Here is an 18,074-nt window from a genome sequence, read left to right as displayed (position 1 = left end):
CAACTTTGTAAGCGCTTTTTAATCACTTTGCGCTTGGGTAGTGGTACAATGTGCCAACATAAATAGCTGTTTTAGACTTTTACATAATTTTGTTCTAAATTTAACTGCGGGGTTCTATATGAAATGACTTAGGGGGAATATACACGCAAATCCACCAACTTTTCAATCGCTTTTAACATTTTTAGTATGTGTTTGTTCATTTTACGGCCGGCTCATATGACAGTCTGCTAACATGGGAGGTTTCATATGGATTCTAGTCATTTTTCATACTTTATAACTGCAGGGTTCAATATAACAACAACTTAGGTCAAATAAACAAACAAATCTAGCAACTTTGGAATCGCTTTGGAGACTTTGCACGCTGTTTTAACAGCTTGGATCAAATAGGTGCAGACTGCAAAAACTCAAAAAAGTGTCATCCGCTGGTTTTCTCAGGTTGTCACCAATGCAAGTACTAACCACGACTGATTGAACTTTACTTCCATTATCGGTCGATCATCTGACCACTCATCTATTAGGGTCATTTATAAATTATCGTAATTGGCGGTCATTTAATGTATGGAAATGTTTAAAAATTCTACATCCTGCGAGAGCCACTACGATATTCAAACGGCCTTTTATGACATATTCATTCTTTTTCGCGAACTTTTAACAACTGGATTCGTTAATGTAACAGAATACGTAACATTTCCATGTAAATCTGCCAACTTTCACAAGCTTTTCACAACTTTGTAAGCGCTTTTTAATCACTTTGCGCTTGGGTAGTGGTACAATGTGCCAACATAAATAGCTGTTTTAGACTTTTACATAATTTTGTTCTAAATTTAACTGCGAGGTTCTAAATGAAATGACTTAGAGGGAATATGCACACAAATCCACAAACTTTTCAATCGCTTTTAACATTTTTAAGATGTATTTGCACATTTTACGGCCGGCTCATATGACATTCTGCTAACATGGGAGGTTTCAAATGGATTTTATTCATTTTTCATACTTTATAACTGCATGGTTCGATATAACAACAACTTAGGTCAAATATACAAGCAAATCTAGCAACTTTGGAATCGCTTTGGAGAACTTTGCACGCTGTTTTAACAGCTTGGACCAAATAGGTGCAGACTGCAAAAACTCAAAAAAGTGTCACCCGCTGGTTTTCTCAGGTTGTCTCCCATGCAAGTACTAACCACGACCGATTGAACTTTACTTCCATTATCGGTCGATCATCTGACCACTCATCTATCAGGGTCATTTCAAAATTATCGTAATTGGCGGCCATTTAATGTATGCAAATGTTTAAAAATTCTACATCCTTCGATAGCCACTACGATATTCAAATGGCCTTTTATGACATATTCATTCACTTTCGCGAACTTTTAACAACTGGATTCGATAATGTAACAGAATAGGTAACATTTCCATGTAAATCCGCCAACTTTTCACAAGATTTTCACAACTTTGTAAGCACTTTGTTAGTCACTTTGCGCTTGGGTAGTGGTACAATGTGCCAACATAAATAGCTTTTTTAAACTTTTACATAATTGTTTTCTAAATTTAACTGCAGGGTTCTATATGAAATGACTTAGGGGAAATATACACGCAAATCCACAACCAACAATCACAGTGTCAATCTCGCAAAAATGGTTTGGAACACATTTACAGACTGAGATTTTTTTTATTTTTGACAAAATAGTCAACAAATCAACCACAAAATAACACAACTTACAATATAACTTACAGTATATACTGTAACAGTACTGTACTTAGTTAAGCAATATATTAGTGAGGAATCTTGATGGACATGAATAAAACCAAATGGCCGCCAGTTTTGTCAAAATTTTAAAACAAAATATGATGTGCATCTTCAATCAGATACAAGTGATCATGAAACAAAGATTGAATAATTGAATAATATTCCCCTGATCATATTTAGGAATCAGTACTTCAGTTTCAGGCACAAAATGGCCTCCATATTCAATCAAATGGTAACAAAAATCTATGTGCATATGCAAGTCATAGTACATAAATGTGATCGACCAAAGCAGGTTTGAGAAATTACTGCGAGTGAACGAACCCAAATAATAGTCTCAATTTAACATGTAATAGCTATAGCTAAGCATTCATGCAAACTCAAAAACACCCAGAAATCTTTTACAAAGTTTTATTGGTTTCCAAAAAAAAAATAAAAACTTTGTGAAAAATAAAAGCCGGGAAGCTATCATACTAATATTCCCATGGAATATACTAGGTAGAGAGGAAATAAGATTAGTCAGCTTTTGCAATCAGCTGGTTGATGTTTGGCTGTAGCCAATCAGACACCAGTTTCTCTACCAAATCACTGAGTTCATTTCGGATTGCCTCATAGTCCCTGCAATGAAAACACAAATTATTTTCATTATAACATGAACAAGTCATTGAAAATGACACGGTCCCCATTAAATTTTTGAAAGTTCTCTTTGTGCTCGTCATATTAAAGTGGGCTGTCGCGTGCGTGTCCTTGAAACTTGAGTGGCGTATACAACAGATTGTTTATTCACATCAAATTCGAACACGTGTTGTGTGACGACCCCTCCAGTTTAAGACATAGCAAAGAAAAACATAGTTCACAAGTGAAAGCATGCCCCAGTTATCACATTTTTAACAAGATGGCCACCAGTCGGCCATATTTGATCAAATTGAAAATTGAATTGAAATGTACATGTATTAATTTATGACATACTAAATATCAATAAAAATGATACATAAATCTTGGAAATACATGTCATTGTTTTAGATGTCCTACCTGACTACACATGCATGTCATTGTTTTAGATGTCCTACCTGACTATACATACAGGTCATTGTTTTAGATGTCCTACCTGACTATGCATACAGATCATTGTTTTAGATGTACTACCTGACTATACATACAGATCATTGTTTTAGATGTCGTACCTGACTATGCATACATGTCATTGTTTTAGATGTTCTACCTGACTATACATACAGGTCATTGTTTTAGATGTCCTACCTGACTATACATACAGGTCATTGTTTTAGATGTCCTACCTGACTATACATACATGTCATTGTTTTAGATGTCCTACCCGACTATACATACATGTCATTGTTTTAGATGTACTACCTGACTATACATACATGTCATTGTTGTAGATGTCCTACCTGACTATACATACATGTCATTGTTGTAGATGTCCTACCTGACTATACATACAGGTCATTGTTTTAGATGTCCTACCTGACTATACATACATGTCATTGTTGTAGATGTCCTACCTGACTATACATACATGTCATTGTTTTAGATGTTCTACCTGACTATACATACATGTCATTGTTGTAGATGTCCTACCTGACTATACATACATGTCATTGTTTTAGATGTCCTACCTGACTATACATACATGTCATTGTTTTAGATGTCCTACCTGACTATACATACATGTCATTGTTGTAGATGTCCTACCTGACTATACATACATGTCATTGTTTTAGATGTTCTACCTGACGATACATACATGTCATTGTTTTAGATGTCCTACCTGACTATACATACATGTCATTGTTTTAGATGTCCTACCTGACTATACATACATGTCATTGTTTTAGATGTCCTACCTGACTATACATACATGTCATTGTTGTAGATGTCCTACCTGACTATACATACATGTCATTGTTTTAGATGTTCTACCTGACTATACATACATGTCATTGTTTCAGATTATGTATCCCACTCATGCTTTTTACAAGATTATGAGTGAATTCAACAATTAACATGGTCAGTATCAAACTTACATCAGTTGCATAATGTAAACAAATGGGCAAATAAAGGTATTTCAGGCAACACTAAAATAGTGGTACAATCAGGAGAAATATGTTTGTAACTTACGTTTGCTTGGGATCAGCACACATCTCTGAATAGTATTTAACTTTAGGTTCAGTACCACTTGTACGCAATGTTGTAACACATCCATTATTGAAAGTAAATGTGATCATCTGACTTGATGAACTGGTTGGCAACACCTAGAAATAAAAATCCCAGCAAAAATGATTAATTATTATGTTTGCTAAATATGATTAAATTTGGCGATTCTGAGCTACAAATAATAATAATCAAAAAATGTTTAACGCAATTAAAGTTTGTATCAAGAAATAGGGTCATCATGTGGTCATCAAGTGATCGTCATTGGTTTAAGATGGGCTCATCAAAGGGTCACTATGGGGTCAACACATGTGGTCATATGGTCATCATGGGCTCAACACATGGGCTCATCACAGAGTCACTATGGGGTCAACACATGTGGTCATAATATCATCATGGCGTAAACTCAGGGATAATCTTCTGGTCAATACAAAGGTACACAACTCATGTGAAATAACGTATCACACCAGTGTATTACTTGTTGTAGCGAGGAACTGAATGACATCAAGAACGATTAGCTGTCATACAGTTGCTTGTTGTACAGAGACCAACTCAGAGCACTGTTGTCATATAGCTACATGTTGTACAGAGACCAACTCAGAGCACTGTTGTCATATAGATACATGTTGTACAGAGACCAACTCAGAGCACTGTTGTCATATAGATACATGTTGTACAGAGACCAACTCAGAGCACTGTTGTCATATAGATACATGTTGTAGAGAGACCAACTCAGAGCAGTTGTCATATATATACATGTTCTACAGAAACCAACTTAGAGCATTGTCACCATATAGATACATGTTGTACAGAGACCAACTCAGAGCATTGTCACCATATAGCTACATGTTGTACAGAGACCAACTCAGAGCACTGTTGTCATATAGATACATGTTGTACAGAGACCAGCTCGGAGCACTGTCACCATATATATGCATGTTGTACAGAGACCAACTTAGAGCACTGTCACCATATAGATACATGTTGTACAGAGACCAACTTAGAGCACTGTCACCATATATATACATGTTGTACAGAGACCAACTTAGAGCACTGTCACCATATAGATACATGTTGTACAGAGACCAACTTAGAGCACTGTCACCATATAGATACATGTTGTACAGAGACCAACTCAGAGCACTGTCACCATATAGCTACATGTTGTACAGAGACCAACTCAGAGCATTGTTGTCATATAGATACATGTTGTAAAGAGACCAACTCAGAGCACTGTCACCATATAGCTACATGTTGTACAGAGACCAACTCAGAGCACTGTTGTCATATAACTACATGTTGTACAGAGACCAACTCAGAGCACTGTTGTCATATAGCTACATGTTGTACAGAGACCAACTCAGAGCACTGTTGTCATATAACTACATGTTGTACAGAGACCAACTCAGAGCACTGTTGTCATATAGCTACATGTTGTACAGAGACCAACTCAGAGCAGTTGTCACATAGCTACATGTTGTACAGAGATCAGCTCGGAGCACTGTCACCATATATATATACATGTTGTACAGAGACCAACTTAGAGCACTGTCACCATATATATACATGTTGTACAGAGACCAACTTAGAGCACTGTCACCATATAGATACATGTTGTACAGAGACCAACTCAGAGCACTGTTGTCATATAGCTACATGTTGTACAGAGACCAACTCAGAGCACTGTTGTCATATAGCTACATGTTGTACAGAGACCAACTCAGAGCACTGTCACCATATAGCTACATGTTGTACAGAGACCAACTCAGAGCACTGTCACCATATAGATACATGTTGTACAGAGACCAACTCAGAGCACTGTCACCATATAGATACATGTTGTACAGAGATCAGCTCGGAGCACTGTCACCATATATATATACATGTTGTACAGAGACCAACTTAGAGCACTGTCACCATATATATACATGTTGTACAGAGACCAACTTAGAGCACTGTCACCATATAGATACATGTTGTACAGAGACCAACTCAAAGCACTGTTGTCATATAGCTACATGTTGTACAGAGACCAACTCAGACCACTGTTGTCATATAGCTACATGTTGTACAGAGAACAACTCAGACCACTGTCATCCTATAGGTACTTGTTGTACAGAGACCAACTCAGAAGACTGTTGTCATATAGGTACATGTGTGTGCTGTAAAGGCACTTATTGATGTGTGTGCTATGAAGTCACTTATTGATGTGTGTGCTATGAAGTCACTCTTTGATGTGCATGCTATGAAGTCACTTATTGATGTGCGTGCTATGAAGTCACTTATTGATGTGTGTGCTATGAAGTTGCTTATTGATGTGTGTGTGCTATGAAGTCACTTATTGATGTGTGTGCTATGAAGTCACTTATTGATATGTGTGTGCTATGAAGTCACTCTTTAATGTGTGTGCTATGAAGTCACTCTTTGATGTGCATGTTATGAAGTCACTTATTGATGTATGTGCTATAAAGTCATGTATTGATGTGTGCTATGAAGTCACTCTTGAATGTGTGCTATGAAGTCACTCTTGAATGTGTGTGCTATGAAGTCACTCGATGTGTGTGCAATGAAGTCACTTATTGATGTGTGTGCTATGAAGTCACTTATTGATGTGCGTGCTATGAAGTCACTTATTGATGTGTGTGCTATGAAGTCACTCTTGAATGTGTGCTATGAAGTCACTCTTGAATGTGTGTGCTATGAAGTCACTTATTGATGTGTGTGCTATGAAGTCACTCTTGAATGTGTGCTATGAAGTCACTCTTGAATGTGTGTGCTATGAAGTCACTTATTGATGTGTGTGCAATGAAGTCACTTATTGATGTGTGTGCTATGAAGTCACTTATTGATGTGTGTGCTATGAAGTCACTTATTGATGTGTGTGCTATGAAGTCACCTATTGATATGTGTGCTATGAAGTCACTTATTGACTTATTGACTTAAAGTACATGTATGTGCCAAATTTGAATGAAAACTGGCCGAGCACATCCAAGATACCGCATAAAAAAACAAAAACAAGATGCCTGCCAGTCGACCATCTTCGATCCAATTGTGAAATAAATCGTCATGGACGTGTATCCTAACATGTATAATCTATGTACCAAGTTTGAGTGACAACTGACAAAGCATGTCCAAAATACAGCATTTTCAAAAAATAAGATGGCTGCAAGTCGGCCATTTTGAATCGAATCGCTAAACCACAGCATGTGCATATGTCTCACATAAGGTACTAGGCACATGCGAAGAATGAACGGAATTGGTCCACAGGATTCTGAAATATGACGTTGGTTAGACCTACGCACGGACGGACAGACAGACGAACACACGGACGGTCGGACGGACAGACTCAGGAACTCACGGACGGTCTGGGACATGTATCCTAACATGTATGATCTATGTACTAAATTTGAATGAAAAGTGACAAAGCATGTCCAAAATACGACATTTTCAAAAACCAAGATGGCTGCCAGTCGGCCATTTTGAATCGAATCGCTAAACCACTGCATGTGCATATGTGCCACATAAAGTACTAGGCACATGCAAAGAATGAACGGAATCGGTCCAAGGGATTCTGAGATATGACTCCGGACGGTCGCACGGACGCACAGACGCACAGAGACCGAATTATAAGTCCCCGTTTTCAGACTTCTTCCGAACGGGGACTAACAAGCTACCACCAAAATTGACGGCCATGTTGGTAATAAGAGCTTGGTAACAAACAAGTTCTTCACGACGATGTGGAAACGCTTCGCATATAATTGATTGATATTTGCCGAACGCCACCAAGAATTCATTATGAGTGAGAACTTTGTTTAATCGGGGGTCAGGATTTCCCTTCAGTTTAATCTCGCTGCCCGTTGCATCAATAATAGTGCGACTCTCTGAACTGTCATGAGCTGGTATCAGTAAGGTAGCCAAATTAACATATTTACCTTGAAGTATACTGGTTTTTAAGGAATCTGAAACTGGCACGATTCTAGGTAATTCGTGCAAAGCTACGCCAAACCGTCGTCTGGCTAAGGTAGCGAATCGATCCTGTCCAAGAGCAGTGTCGTGAAGGCTTGGTACTGTAACTATACGTGGCGCAACGTTGTCAAACTCCTGAGGTGACCCCCGCGATGGAACAGCGGCCATGTTGTTTTCAACCCTATCATCGAGTGAACGACGCCATCTGTATACCGTTTCTCACAACTCTCTGACCTCCTGAATAAGATTTTCCATATTAGTTGCAGCGTTAACATTGCCTGAGTTGTTGGCTGTAACATCCGCCGATTCAATTGTCTGTGAAGTGAGTTCTAAAGTCCCGCGATTCTCGATTGTGTCACCCGTACGTGTAACTGTACCATCACTGCTGGTGGTCGAAACACGGCCTTGGCAGTTCAATTTGTATAGTTGAATCGCCTCTTTCTTATTCATGGACTGTGGTACCGTTATGCCCATTTCCAAAAGTTTCTGTCGGACTTCAGCCGCCATCCAATTGTTAGGGTTTGAGGCATCATACGTTCGCGATCTTGATGGTTCGTTGACATCGCCCTATTTAGTAAAGAAAGGGATCGATGGTGACCCCTACCACGGCCTCGATGACTTGATTTTCTCCTCGTGGCCGGCAACACTGGCTCTGTTGTTTGGGGTGCAGTAGGCACTCCACGTTTACGACCCCGTCGTCTGGTATTAACTGTAGAATTCTCCATCGTACGTAAAGTTGGTGTAAATTCGTTCAGAATCCAGAAATAAACTTCAACTTGAAACAAACATAACCGCTGACGCAGATAAAACTGAAAAACTGATGCCAACACGAGATTATGCAAATCACCGTGTGATCATAAATACAGTCTAACATAAACATTAGACTCCCATATATCTGTCTAACTATGACATGATGTACAGTTGTATAATAAATATTTAAAATTTGAACATATTCAGTGAAAGCAAGTCAGAGATATGGCACGAGAACAACATTCATTAAAACAAAATGGCCGCCAGTGGGCCATTTTGAATCTTAATTAAAAAACAAAATTATTTGCATCAAGGTCCCATAATGTCTAATTTATATACCAAGTTTGAACAAAATCCATCTGTAAACAGATGAGAAATGCTTGATTTTTATGATTTTTTAGCACTAAAATGGCCGTCATTTGGCCATCTTGAATCAGATCGTAAACAAAATGATGTGGATCAAGTTCCTATAATGTCCAACCTATATACAAGGTTTGAACAAAATGCACCTGTAAACAGCCGGGAAATGTTTGATTTTGATGATTTTTAGCACAAAAATGGCCGCTATTCGGCCATCTTGAATCAGATCGTGAAACAAATTTACGTGCATATGTATAATATCATGTATGATTTATGTGTGAAGTTTGATTGTGATTGGTCCATGCATTTCTAAGATACTAGTCCGGACACATACATGGACGGTCGGACGCATGGATGGTCGGACGCATGCACGCACGGACACGGATGCACTGAGGTCAAAACATTAGTCCCCGTTTTCGTACTGCGTCCGAACGGGGACTAACAAGGAGTATTGTCACTGGTTGACCTTGGTGCGGTGAGCCTTGTTGCGCCAAATATTGTTTTAGAGTTAGGGTAAAATTATCCATGTGCTTCTTTTGTGGATTCATTGCAAATCACGGGTAAAATGGAGCCAAGTAATAGTCAAGTCATGCGCAGAGAGACCATTTAATAAGTTTCACAGTTACAATGCTTATACTTTTCTGCCTTAGATGAAGTACCATTTACAATGGTTTGGAAGCATATTGGCTTATAGAATTCTTCTCTAAGTATCATGCTACCAGATGGCATCAATGAACAAAATGGGTAATTATGGTACTCACAGCTTTGTTATCTGGTTGATTATTATCATAGCCTGTTGTGAGATCCCTAATTCCAGTCACTTTGTATGATCCAACACGTGATGCATACTAACAATCAAATAAACATACAATCCATTAATAGCCGTAATAATCTGACAAAGATATGACTGTTTAGGTCAATTTGTAAATCATCTATTTAACTGGTATATTCATTAAAATAAATGCTGAATTTTGTTCACAAAAGTTTAATTTCATTCCAGCTATCTGAAAACGGCTATCTTCCTATCAATTTCCACAGAATATTGCATAATCCTTAAAACTTTATTAGCTGTGTCTGGTATGTTGGAATTTTGTGTATTGAAATTGTGACTATGTTTGTATGAGTGTTCTTCACTGTGTATTGAAATTGTGACTATGTTTGTATGAGTGTTCTTCACTGTGTATTGAAATTGTGACTATGTTTGTATGAGTGTTCTTCACTGTGTATTGAAATTGTGACTGTTTGTATGAGTGTTCTTCACTGTGTATTGAAATTGTGACTATGTTTGTATGAGTGTTCTTCACTGTGTATTGAAATTGTGACTATGTTTGTATGAGTGTTCTTCACTGTGTATTGAAATTGTGACTATGTTTGTATGAGTGTTCTTCACTGTGTATTGAAATTGTGACTATGTTTGTATGAGTGTTCTTCACTGTGTATTGAAATTGTGACTATGTTTGTATGAGTGTTCTTCACTGTGTATTGAAATTGTAACTATGTTTGTATGAGTGTTCTTCACTGTGTATTGAAATTGTGACTATGTTTGTATGAGTGTTCTTCACTGTGTATTGAAATTGTGACTATGTTTGTATGAGTGTTCTTCACTGTGTATTGAAATTGTGACTATGTTTGTATGAGTGTTCTTCACTGTGTATTGAAATTGTGACTATGTTTGTATGAGTGTTCTTCACTGTGTATTGAAATTGTGACTGTTTGTATGAGTGTTCTTCACTGTGTATTGAAATTGTGACTATGTTTGTATGAGTGTTCTTCACTGTGTATTGAAATTGTGACTATGTTTGTATGAGTGTACTTCACTGTGTATTGAAATTGTGACTATGTTTGTATGAGTGTTCTTCACTGTGTATTGAAATTGTGACTATGTTTGTATGAGTGTTCTTCACTGTGTATTGAAATTGTGACTATGTTTGTATGAGTGTTCTTCACTGTGTATTGAAATTGTGACTATGTTTGTATGAGTGTTCTTCACTGTGTATTGAAATTGTGACTATGTTTGTATGAGTGTTCTTCACTGTGTATTGAAATTGTGACTATGTTTGTATGAGTGTTCTTCACTGTGTATTGAAATTGTGACTATGTTTGTATGAGTGTTCTTCACTGTGTATTGAAATTGTGACTATGTTTGTATGAGTGTTCTTCACTGTGTATTGAAATTGTGACTATGTTTGTATGAGTGTTCTTCACTGTGTATTGAAATTGTGACTATGTTTGTATGAGTGTTCTTCACTGTGTATTGAAATTGTGACTATGTTTGTATGAGTGTACTTCACTGTGTATTGAAATTGTGACTATGTTTGTATGAGTGTTCTTCACTGTGTATTGAAATTGTGACTATGTTTGTATGAGTGTTCTTCACTGTGTATTGAAATTGTGACTATGTTTGTATGAGTGTTCTTCACTGTGTATTGAAATTGTGACTATGTATGAGTGTACTTCACTGTGTATTGAAATTGTGACTATGTTTGTATGAGTGTTCTTCACTGTGTATTGAAATTGTGACTATGTTTGTATGAGTGTTCTTCACTGTGTATTGAAATTGTGACTATGTTTGTATGAGTGTTCTTCACTGTGTATTGAAATTGTGACTATGTTTGTATGAGTGTTCTTCACTGTGTATTGAAATTGTGACTATGTTTGTATGAGTGTTCTTCACTGTGTATTGAAATTGTGACTATGTTTGTATGAGTGTTCTTCACTGTGTATTGAAATTGTGACTATGTTTGTATGAGTGTTCTTCACTGTGTATTGAAATTGTGACTATGTTTGTACGAGTGTTCTTCACTGTGTATTGAAATTGTGACTATGTTTGTATGAGTGTTCTTCACTGTGTATTGAAATTGTGACTATGTTTGTATGAGTGTTCTTCACTGTGTATTGAAATTGTGACTATGTTTGTATGAGTGTTCTACACTGTGTATTGAAATTGTGACTATGTTTGTATGAGTGTTCTTCACTGTGTATTGAAATTGTGACTATGTTTGTATGAGTGTTCTTCACTGTGTATTGAAATTGTGACTATGTTTGTATGAGTGTTCTTCACTGTGTATTGAAATTGTGACTATGTTTGTATGGGTGTTCTTCACTGTGTATTGAAATTGTGACTATGTTTGTATGAGTGTTCTTCACTGTGTATTGAAATTGTGACTATGTTTGTATGAGTGTTCTTCACTGTGTTTAAGTATAGAACCCTCAACAGTTCTGAAAAGCACTTGCAAGTATCAGAGATATCAAAAATTATAGGGCTATGGAAGAGACCAATCAAAGCACTTGCAAGTATCAGAGATATCAAAAATTATAGGGCTATGGAAGAGACCAATCAAAGCACTTGCAAGTATCAGAGATATCAAAAATTATAGGGCTATGGAAGAGACCAATCAAAGCACTTGCAAGTATCAGAGATATCAAAAATTATAAGGCTATGGAAGAGACCAATCAAAGCACTTGCAAGTATCAGAGATATCAAAAATTATAGGGCTATGGAAGAGATCAATCAAAGCACTTGCAAGTATCAGAGATATCAAAAATTATAGGGCTATGGAAGAGACCAATCAAAGCACTTGCAAGTATCAGAGATATCAAAAATTATAGGGCTATGGAAGAGACCAATCAAAGCACTTGCAAGTATCAGAGATATCAAAAATTATAGGGCTATGGAAGAGATCAATCAAAGCACTTGCAAGTATCAGAGATATCAAAAATTATAGGGCTATGGAAGAGATCAATCAAAGCACTTGCAAGTATCAGAGATATCAAAAATTATAGGGCTATGGAAGAGACCAATCAAAGCACTTGCAAGTATCAGAGATATCAAAAATTATAGGGCTATGGAAGAGACCAATCAAAGCACTTGCAAGTATCAGAGATATCAAAAATTATAGGGCTATGGAAGAGACCAATCAAAGCACTTGCAAGTATCAGAGATATCAAAAATTATAGGGCTATGGAAGAGACCAATCAAAGCACTTGCAAGTATCAGAGATATCAAAAATTATAGGGCTATGGAAGAGACCAATCAAAGCACTTGCAAGTATCAGAGATATCAAAAATTATAGGGCTATGGAAGAGATCAATCAAAGCACTTGCAAGTATCAGAGATATCAAAAATTATAGGGCTATGGAAGAGACCAATCAAAGCACATCTACCACAACTACAAAGTTTTTACTGTATATGATTTCCTTATTACGATTAATACTACTCAAAACTCAAAACTTGTTGGGATTGAAAAATTAAGTCAACACAAGCATCGATAAGAATATTCTAAAGAAGGTTTCAATGTTTGCAAGGGAAACTAATAGTGGTGATTATTTCAGTGCTTGCCGTGATGGTATGTCATTTATACATTATTGTTTATATTGTTTATATTGTTGATGTAATAAAACAGACTTACAGATCCATTTTCATAGTTCCTCAATCTGTCAAATATTGAGACAACCACTTGTGGATCATAACAAAGATAATAGGAATTCAGAGAGCAATGGTACCCATACCTGTAGTCAAGTAAAATAGATATCACTGTAATTGGTTGAAAAACATTAACCTCTCTTTACCTGTGTGAAATGCCTGCTACTTTCACACAATAATATTAGTATTTTTTTATGTTTCTAAATTTTCAAAGTGAAAAAAATTTTAAAACAAATTTGCATACACAAATACAAGTACCAAGGTCTCGTACGCATTCTAACGGATAATGTTTACCACTCACAATGTTTACTCCCTTACCAAAATTCAGTAGACAAAAAGTATACAACTTCTGAATAAATTTGTACATTATATGTATATTTGTTTGTATACAAGAAGTACCATATATTTGGAACAGATTTGTATACAAAATGTATGCAAATACTAGTATACAAAAAATGTACTTTTGTATACAAAAGGTATGCAAATACTAGTATACAAAAAATGGACTTTTGTATACAAAAGGTATCCCAAAAATTGTACAAAGCTCAATTCATAATCAAAGAAAGCTTAGAAAGAACTCTCGTGTACGGAGTATTGGAAACATATTAAAAATTAATTAAAAATTACTTGTACTTGAGATATTGATTGGAAAGCTGGAAACTAATTATGCAAATCAGGAAATTAATATGAACAGATTTGAGTGTAAAACTAATAAGGTCTGCACAATGTAACAGACCATCTGTGTAATAAGTTTCCTTGAAAGAGAATAATTAGTACTTCAGATATCAGTGTGAAAGCTTAAAATTGGTTAATTATGCAAATTAGGTAATTAATATGTACAGATTTTAACCCCAAATTAAACAGATCTGTCTATTGTCCTAAAGAATATATGTACCGAGTTTCATTGAAATGTGATGATTAGTACTTGAGATATCAGTGAAAAAGCAGAAAATTAACTATTTATGCAAAATAGGTGATTAATATGCACAAATATTTACCCCAAATCTAATCTGATACCCCAAAAAATTGATCTCTGCATAATCCTTGAGTGTGTATCAAGTTTCATTGAAATCTAATGATTACTACTTGAAATATCAAAAGCTGAAAAAGCAATTAATTATGCAAATTAGGTAATTAATATGTACTATATTACCCTAAAAACTATCAGGTCTGTGCAGTGTCCTATGACAACAATGTACAACGTTTCATTAAAATGTGATGATTAGTACTTGAGATATCAGTGGAAAAGCCAAAAATTAATTAATCATTCGGCAAATTAGGTAATTAATATACACGAATTTTTACCCAAAACTAATCAATTCTGCGCATCAGTTCAGAGCATATAAGTACCAAGTTTCATCAAAATCCAATAAGTGTTTTTTTTAGATATAAGTGGAACAGTCGTGGAACAGTCGTGGAACACCTAAAAATTACCTAATTATCATTGAAATTAGGTAATTAATATCCAAAACCAAATCAAATCTGCGCATTGACCCAGAGCATCTATGCACCAAGTTTCATTAAAAAAACGATGTATGGTTCCTGAAATATCAGTGGAACAGACGAGCACACATACAATCTTATGAATATCATTGAATATTAAATTCCATATTTTTGTAGTTTATTAATACATATATTGTATTATTGGGCGTAGTTATGTTTATTCAGATTGTAAGTCAAATAATACTAATATTTGTCAAGATGCCAAGTCAATAATTTGTACAATTAATGTATACATACATTATACTTCATTCTGACATGATTCAAACACAAATTTTTTGGTTACTCTTTATTTTATGATATTGTACATTTTTTGTATATGTAAATTATACAATATTTAGGCATTGAAACCTATGCAAAAAATCTGTACATTTCTAGTATAAAACAAATATACATTAATGAATTTGTATAAAGTTTGCATACAAATAATGTACTGCTGTTTTCTTGTACATGTATGTATGAATTTTGTTTACACATAATGTACACAATTTCAAAAAAGTATACTTTTCCCTTACGAAAATGTTCTATAGAACTTCTATAGACTTCTATATACTTCTATAGAAGTCTCATAGAATTTTGATAGAGTTGAAGTTTTCAATAGATTTTCAGTAGTTATTATTCTATAGACATTGAATAGACTTGTATAGAATTTCTGAGAACTCACCTGATATCACTTGGAAGATTTTAAAATCACAATTCCCCAAACAAATAAACAGAATTTAAATATTTTTCTTGAAATTATTGCACAATGTAATTTTTTTCAAAGGTAACATTATGTAGAATTTTTAATAGACTTTCTATAGATTTTCTATAGATTTTCTATAGAAATCCTCCGCTTGATATTGTAATGCTTTATAATATTTCTAACATTACACAAGCAAGGTATATTCATGTATGTTTGGGAAAATTGCAATTATAATATTTGTAATATAGTTTTTTACTATAACAACACTATAGAATTTCTATAGACATTTTATAGAAATTCTATAGAAGTCAGTCAGATGGTTTCAGTACACTGATGAATTAATGCTATGCTCACTGCAGTCACATTGTTGTAGAAAGAAGTAGTATTCCTGGTTTTATTCTAGATAAATATTTTATAAAAAAACTACATGATTCTTATAAAACTTCTATAAAACCTAATATTATAATTAAGCCCTAAAATAAAAGCAAAGCCAGCAATTATTGTAATTTCCACTAATGTGTAGTGCCAAACAGAGGTGGTCAGCATATGACATACATGTAATTTGTTTTATGATTGACTTTCATTCATATTTGTTTCTAGATAAATATTTTATAAAACGACTATACGATTCTTATAAAACTTCTATAAAACCTAATATTGTTTGTCAAAAGCCCAAAACTAAAAGCAAAGCCAGCAATTATTGTAATTGCTACTAATATAAAATGCTCAACTGAGGTGGTTAGGACATGTGTTTTAAAATTTGTTTTAATTCCTACATTCTGTTAATCTACCGAAGGGCCCTCAATTTTCATTCCTGACCAGACTGGGGTTCCCATCATGTAATGCAATTTCCAAAATGGCTGACTGTTGTTTAGTGGTTGTTGATTGCTCTCAGCTCAAATGTTTGAAGCATTGTGTGCAGTTTGCAGTTAAAACCAATGCATATAATTACATTAAAGTCTCAGAGTATTTATTTTTTTTGTTACATCTACCGGTACTGTAAAATGTTGAAATAGGTACATGCCATTTTAGTGAATTTAAATTTAGGTAAAGCACCAACAATCTTATTGTGAGAATATACTTTATTTCAAGTTAGTGACTTCTTGAAATATTGAAATTATGGATTATTTAAATAAGATAAAAAAACATGCTTTAAAGTATTTTAGAACCAGTTGAAGGTCTTAATTTTATTCGCATTAGACCAACTGCAATATTCTTAATATCTGCAACCTATGTCATGACTATTGTATTTGGCATATAGGATTTAGGGTTTTGTTCACCTTAAGGCTAATCAATTTTGCAATTTTGAAAACAAGACTAAATATTCCATGCACAAGAATGAAACAACACTACTACATCATAATGACATCAGTTGTATTTAGCATCATACTGTATATGTAAGTATAATGCTGCCATAACAATGTGTATATTTAAACAAGTTTGTTCTTAATTTCTACACAAATTTGTTTTATTACAGACTGTAGTATCAGCAGTTCTTGAAGTCCAAGAGTATGATACAGTTGTAATCATAAGAAAGAAAAGTTTTTTACACCTACTTAACCACATGCCATAATTTTTTTAGTACAATTGCAAGTACAATTTATGGACAAAGTATATTTATACATGTATATTGTCTCAAAGAACCTTCAGAAAAATTATTTAATATATCACATAAAACATGTATTGTACTTGTTATTTTCTTAAGATTGGATGTGAATTCTGTATATGAATGCTACAGCATTTAACTATAGGAGTTTTATAAAATGTCTATAGTAGTTTTATAGAATGTCTATAGAAGTTTTATAGAATGTCTATAGAAGCTTTATAGGATGTCTATAGGAGTTTTAAAGAATGTCTATAGGAGTTTTAAAGAATGTCTATAGGAGTTTTAAAGAATGTCCATACAAGTTTTATAGAATGTCCATACAAGTTTTATAGAATGTCCATACAAGTTATATAGAATGTCTATACGAGTTATATAGAATGTCTATACGAGTTTTATAGAATGTCTATACAAGTTTTATAGAATGTCTATACAAGTTGTATAGAATGTCTATACGAGTTTTATAGAATGTCCATACAAGTTTTATAGAATGTCTATAGGAGTTTTATAGAATGTCCATACAAGTTTTATAGAATGTCTATACAAGTTTTATAGAATGTCCATACAAGTTATATAGAATTTCTATACGAGTTTTATAGAATGTCTATACAAGTTTTATAGAATGTCTATAGGAGTTTTATAGAATGTCCATACAAGTTTTATAGAATGTCCATACAAGTTTTATAGAATGTCTATACAAGTTTTATAGAATGTCCATACAAGTTTTATAGAATGTCTATAGGAGTTTTATAGAATGTCTATACAAGTTTTATAGAATGTCTATACAAGTTTTATAGAATGTCTATACAAGTTTTATAGAATGTCCATACAAGTTTTATAGAATTTCTATACGAGTTTTATAGAA

At 34.6% G+C, this 18,074-nt stretch overlaps 1 protein-coding gene across 1 annotated transcript in view; it reads right to left on the bottom strand.

The window, feature by feature from the left end:
• Nucleotides 1-1,652: 1,652 nt before the first annotated feature.
• LOC100367722 (phosphopentomutase-like) overlaps nucleotides 1,653-18,074 on the bottom strand; it is a 177,860-nt gene continuing 161,438 nt past the window's right edge. The window contains exons 12-15 of the mRNA XM_085498186.1: nucleotides 13,408-13,507; nucleotides 9,760-9,846; nucleotides 3,890-4,023; nucleotides 1,653-2,365 (exon numbers count right to left, since the gene is read on the bottom strand). Of these exons, the coding sequence (XP_085354312.1) occupies nucleotides 2,263-2,365; nucleotides 3,890-4,023; nucleotides 9,760-9,846; nucleotides 13,408-13,507 (424 nt within the window). The 3' untranslated portion in view covers nucleotides 1,653-2,262. The remainder of the gene's footprint in view (nucleotides 2,366-3,889; nucleotides 4,024-9,759; nucleotides 9,847-13,407; nucleotides 13,508-18,074) is intronic.

The sequence above is a fragment of the Saccoglossus kowalevskii genome, chromosome 4 (assembly GCF_978046115.1).
Source record: "Saccoglossus kowalevskii chromosome 4, keSacKowa6.1, whole genome shotgun sequence".
NCBI classification, from domain to species: Eukaryota; Metazoa; Hemichordata; class Enteropneusta; family Harrimaniidae; genus Saccoglossus; species Saccoglossus kowalevskii.
Note: the sequence above shows the minus strand (reverse complement) of the source record. Positions and strands in the feature narration are given on the sequence as shown.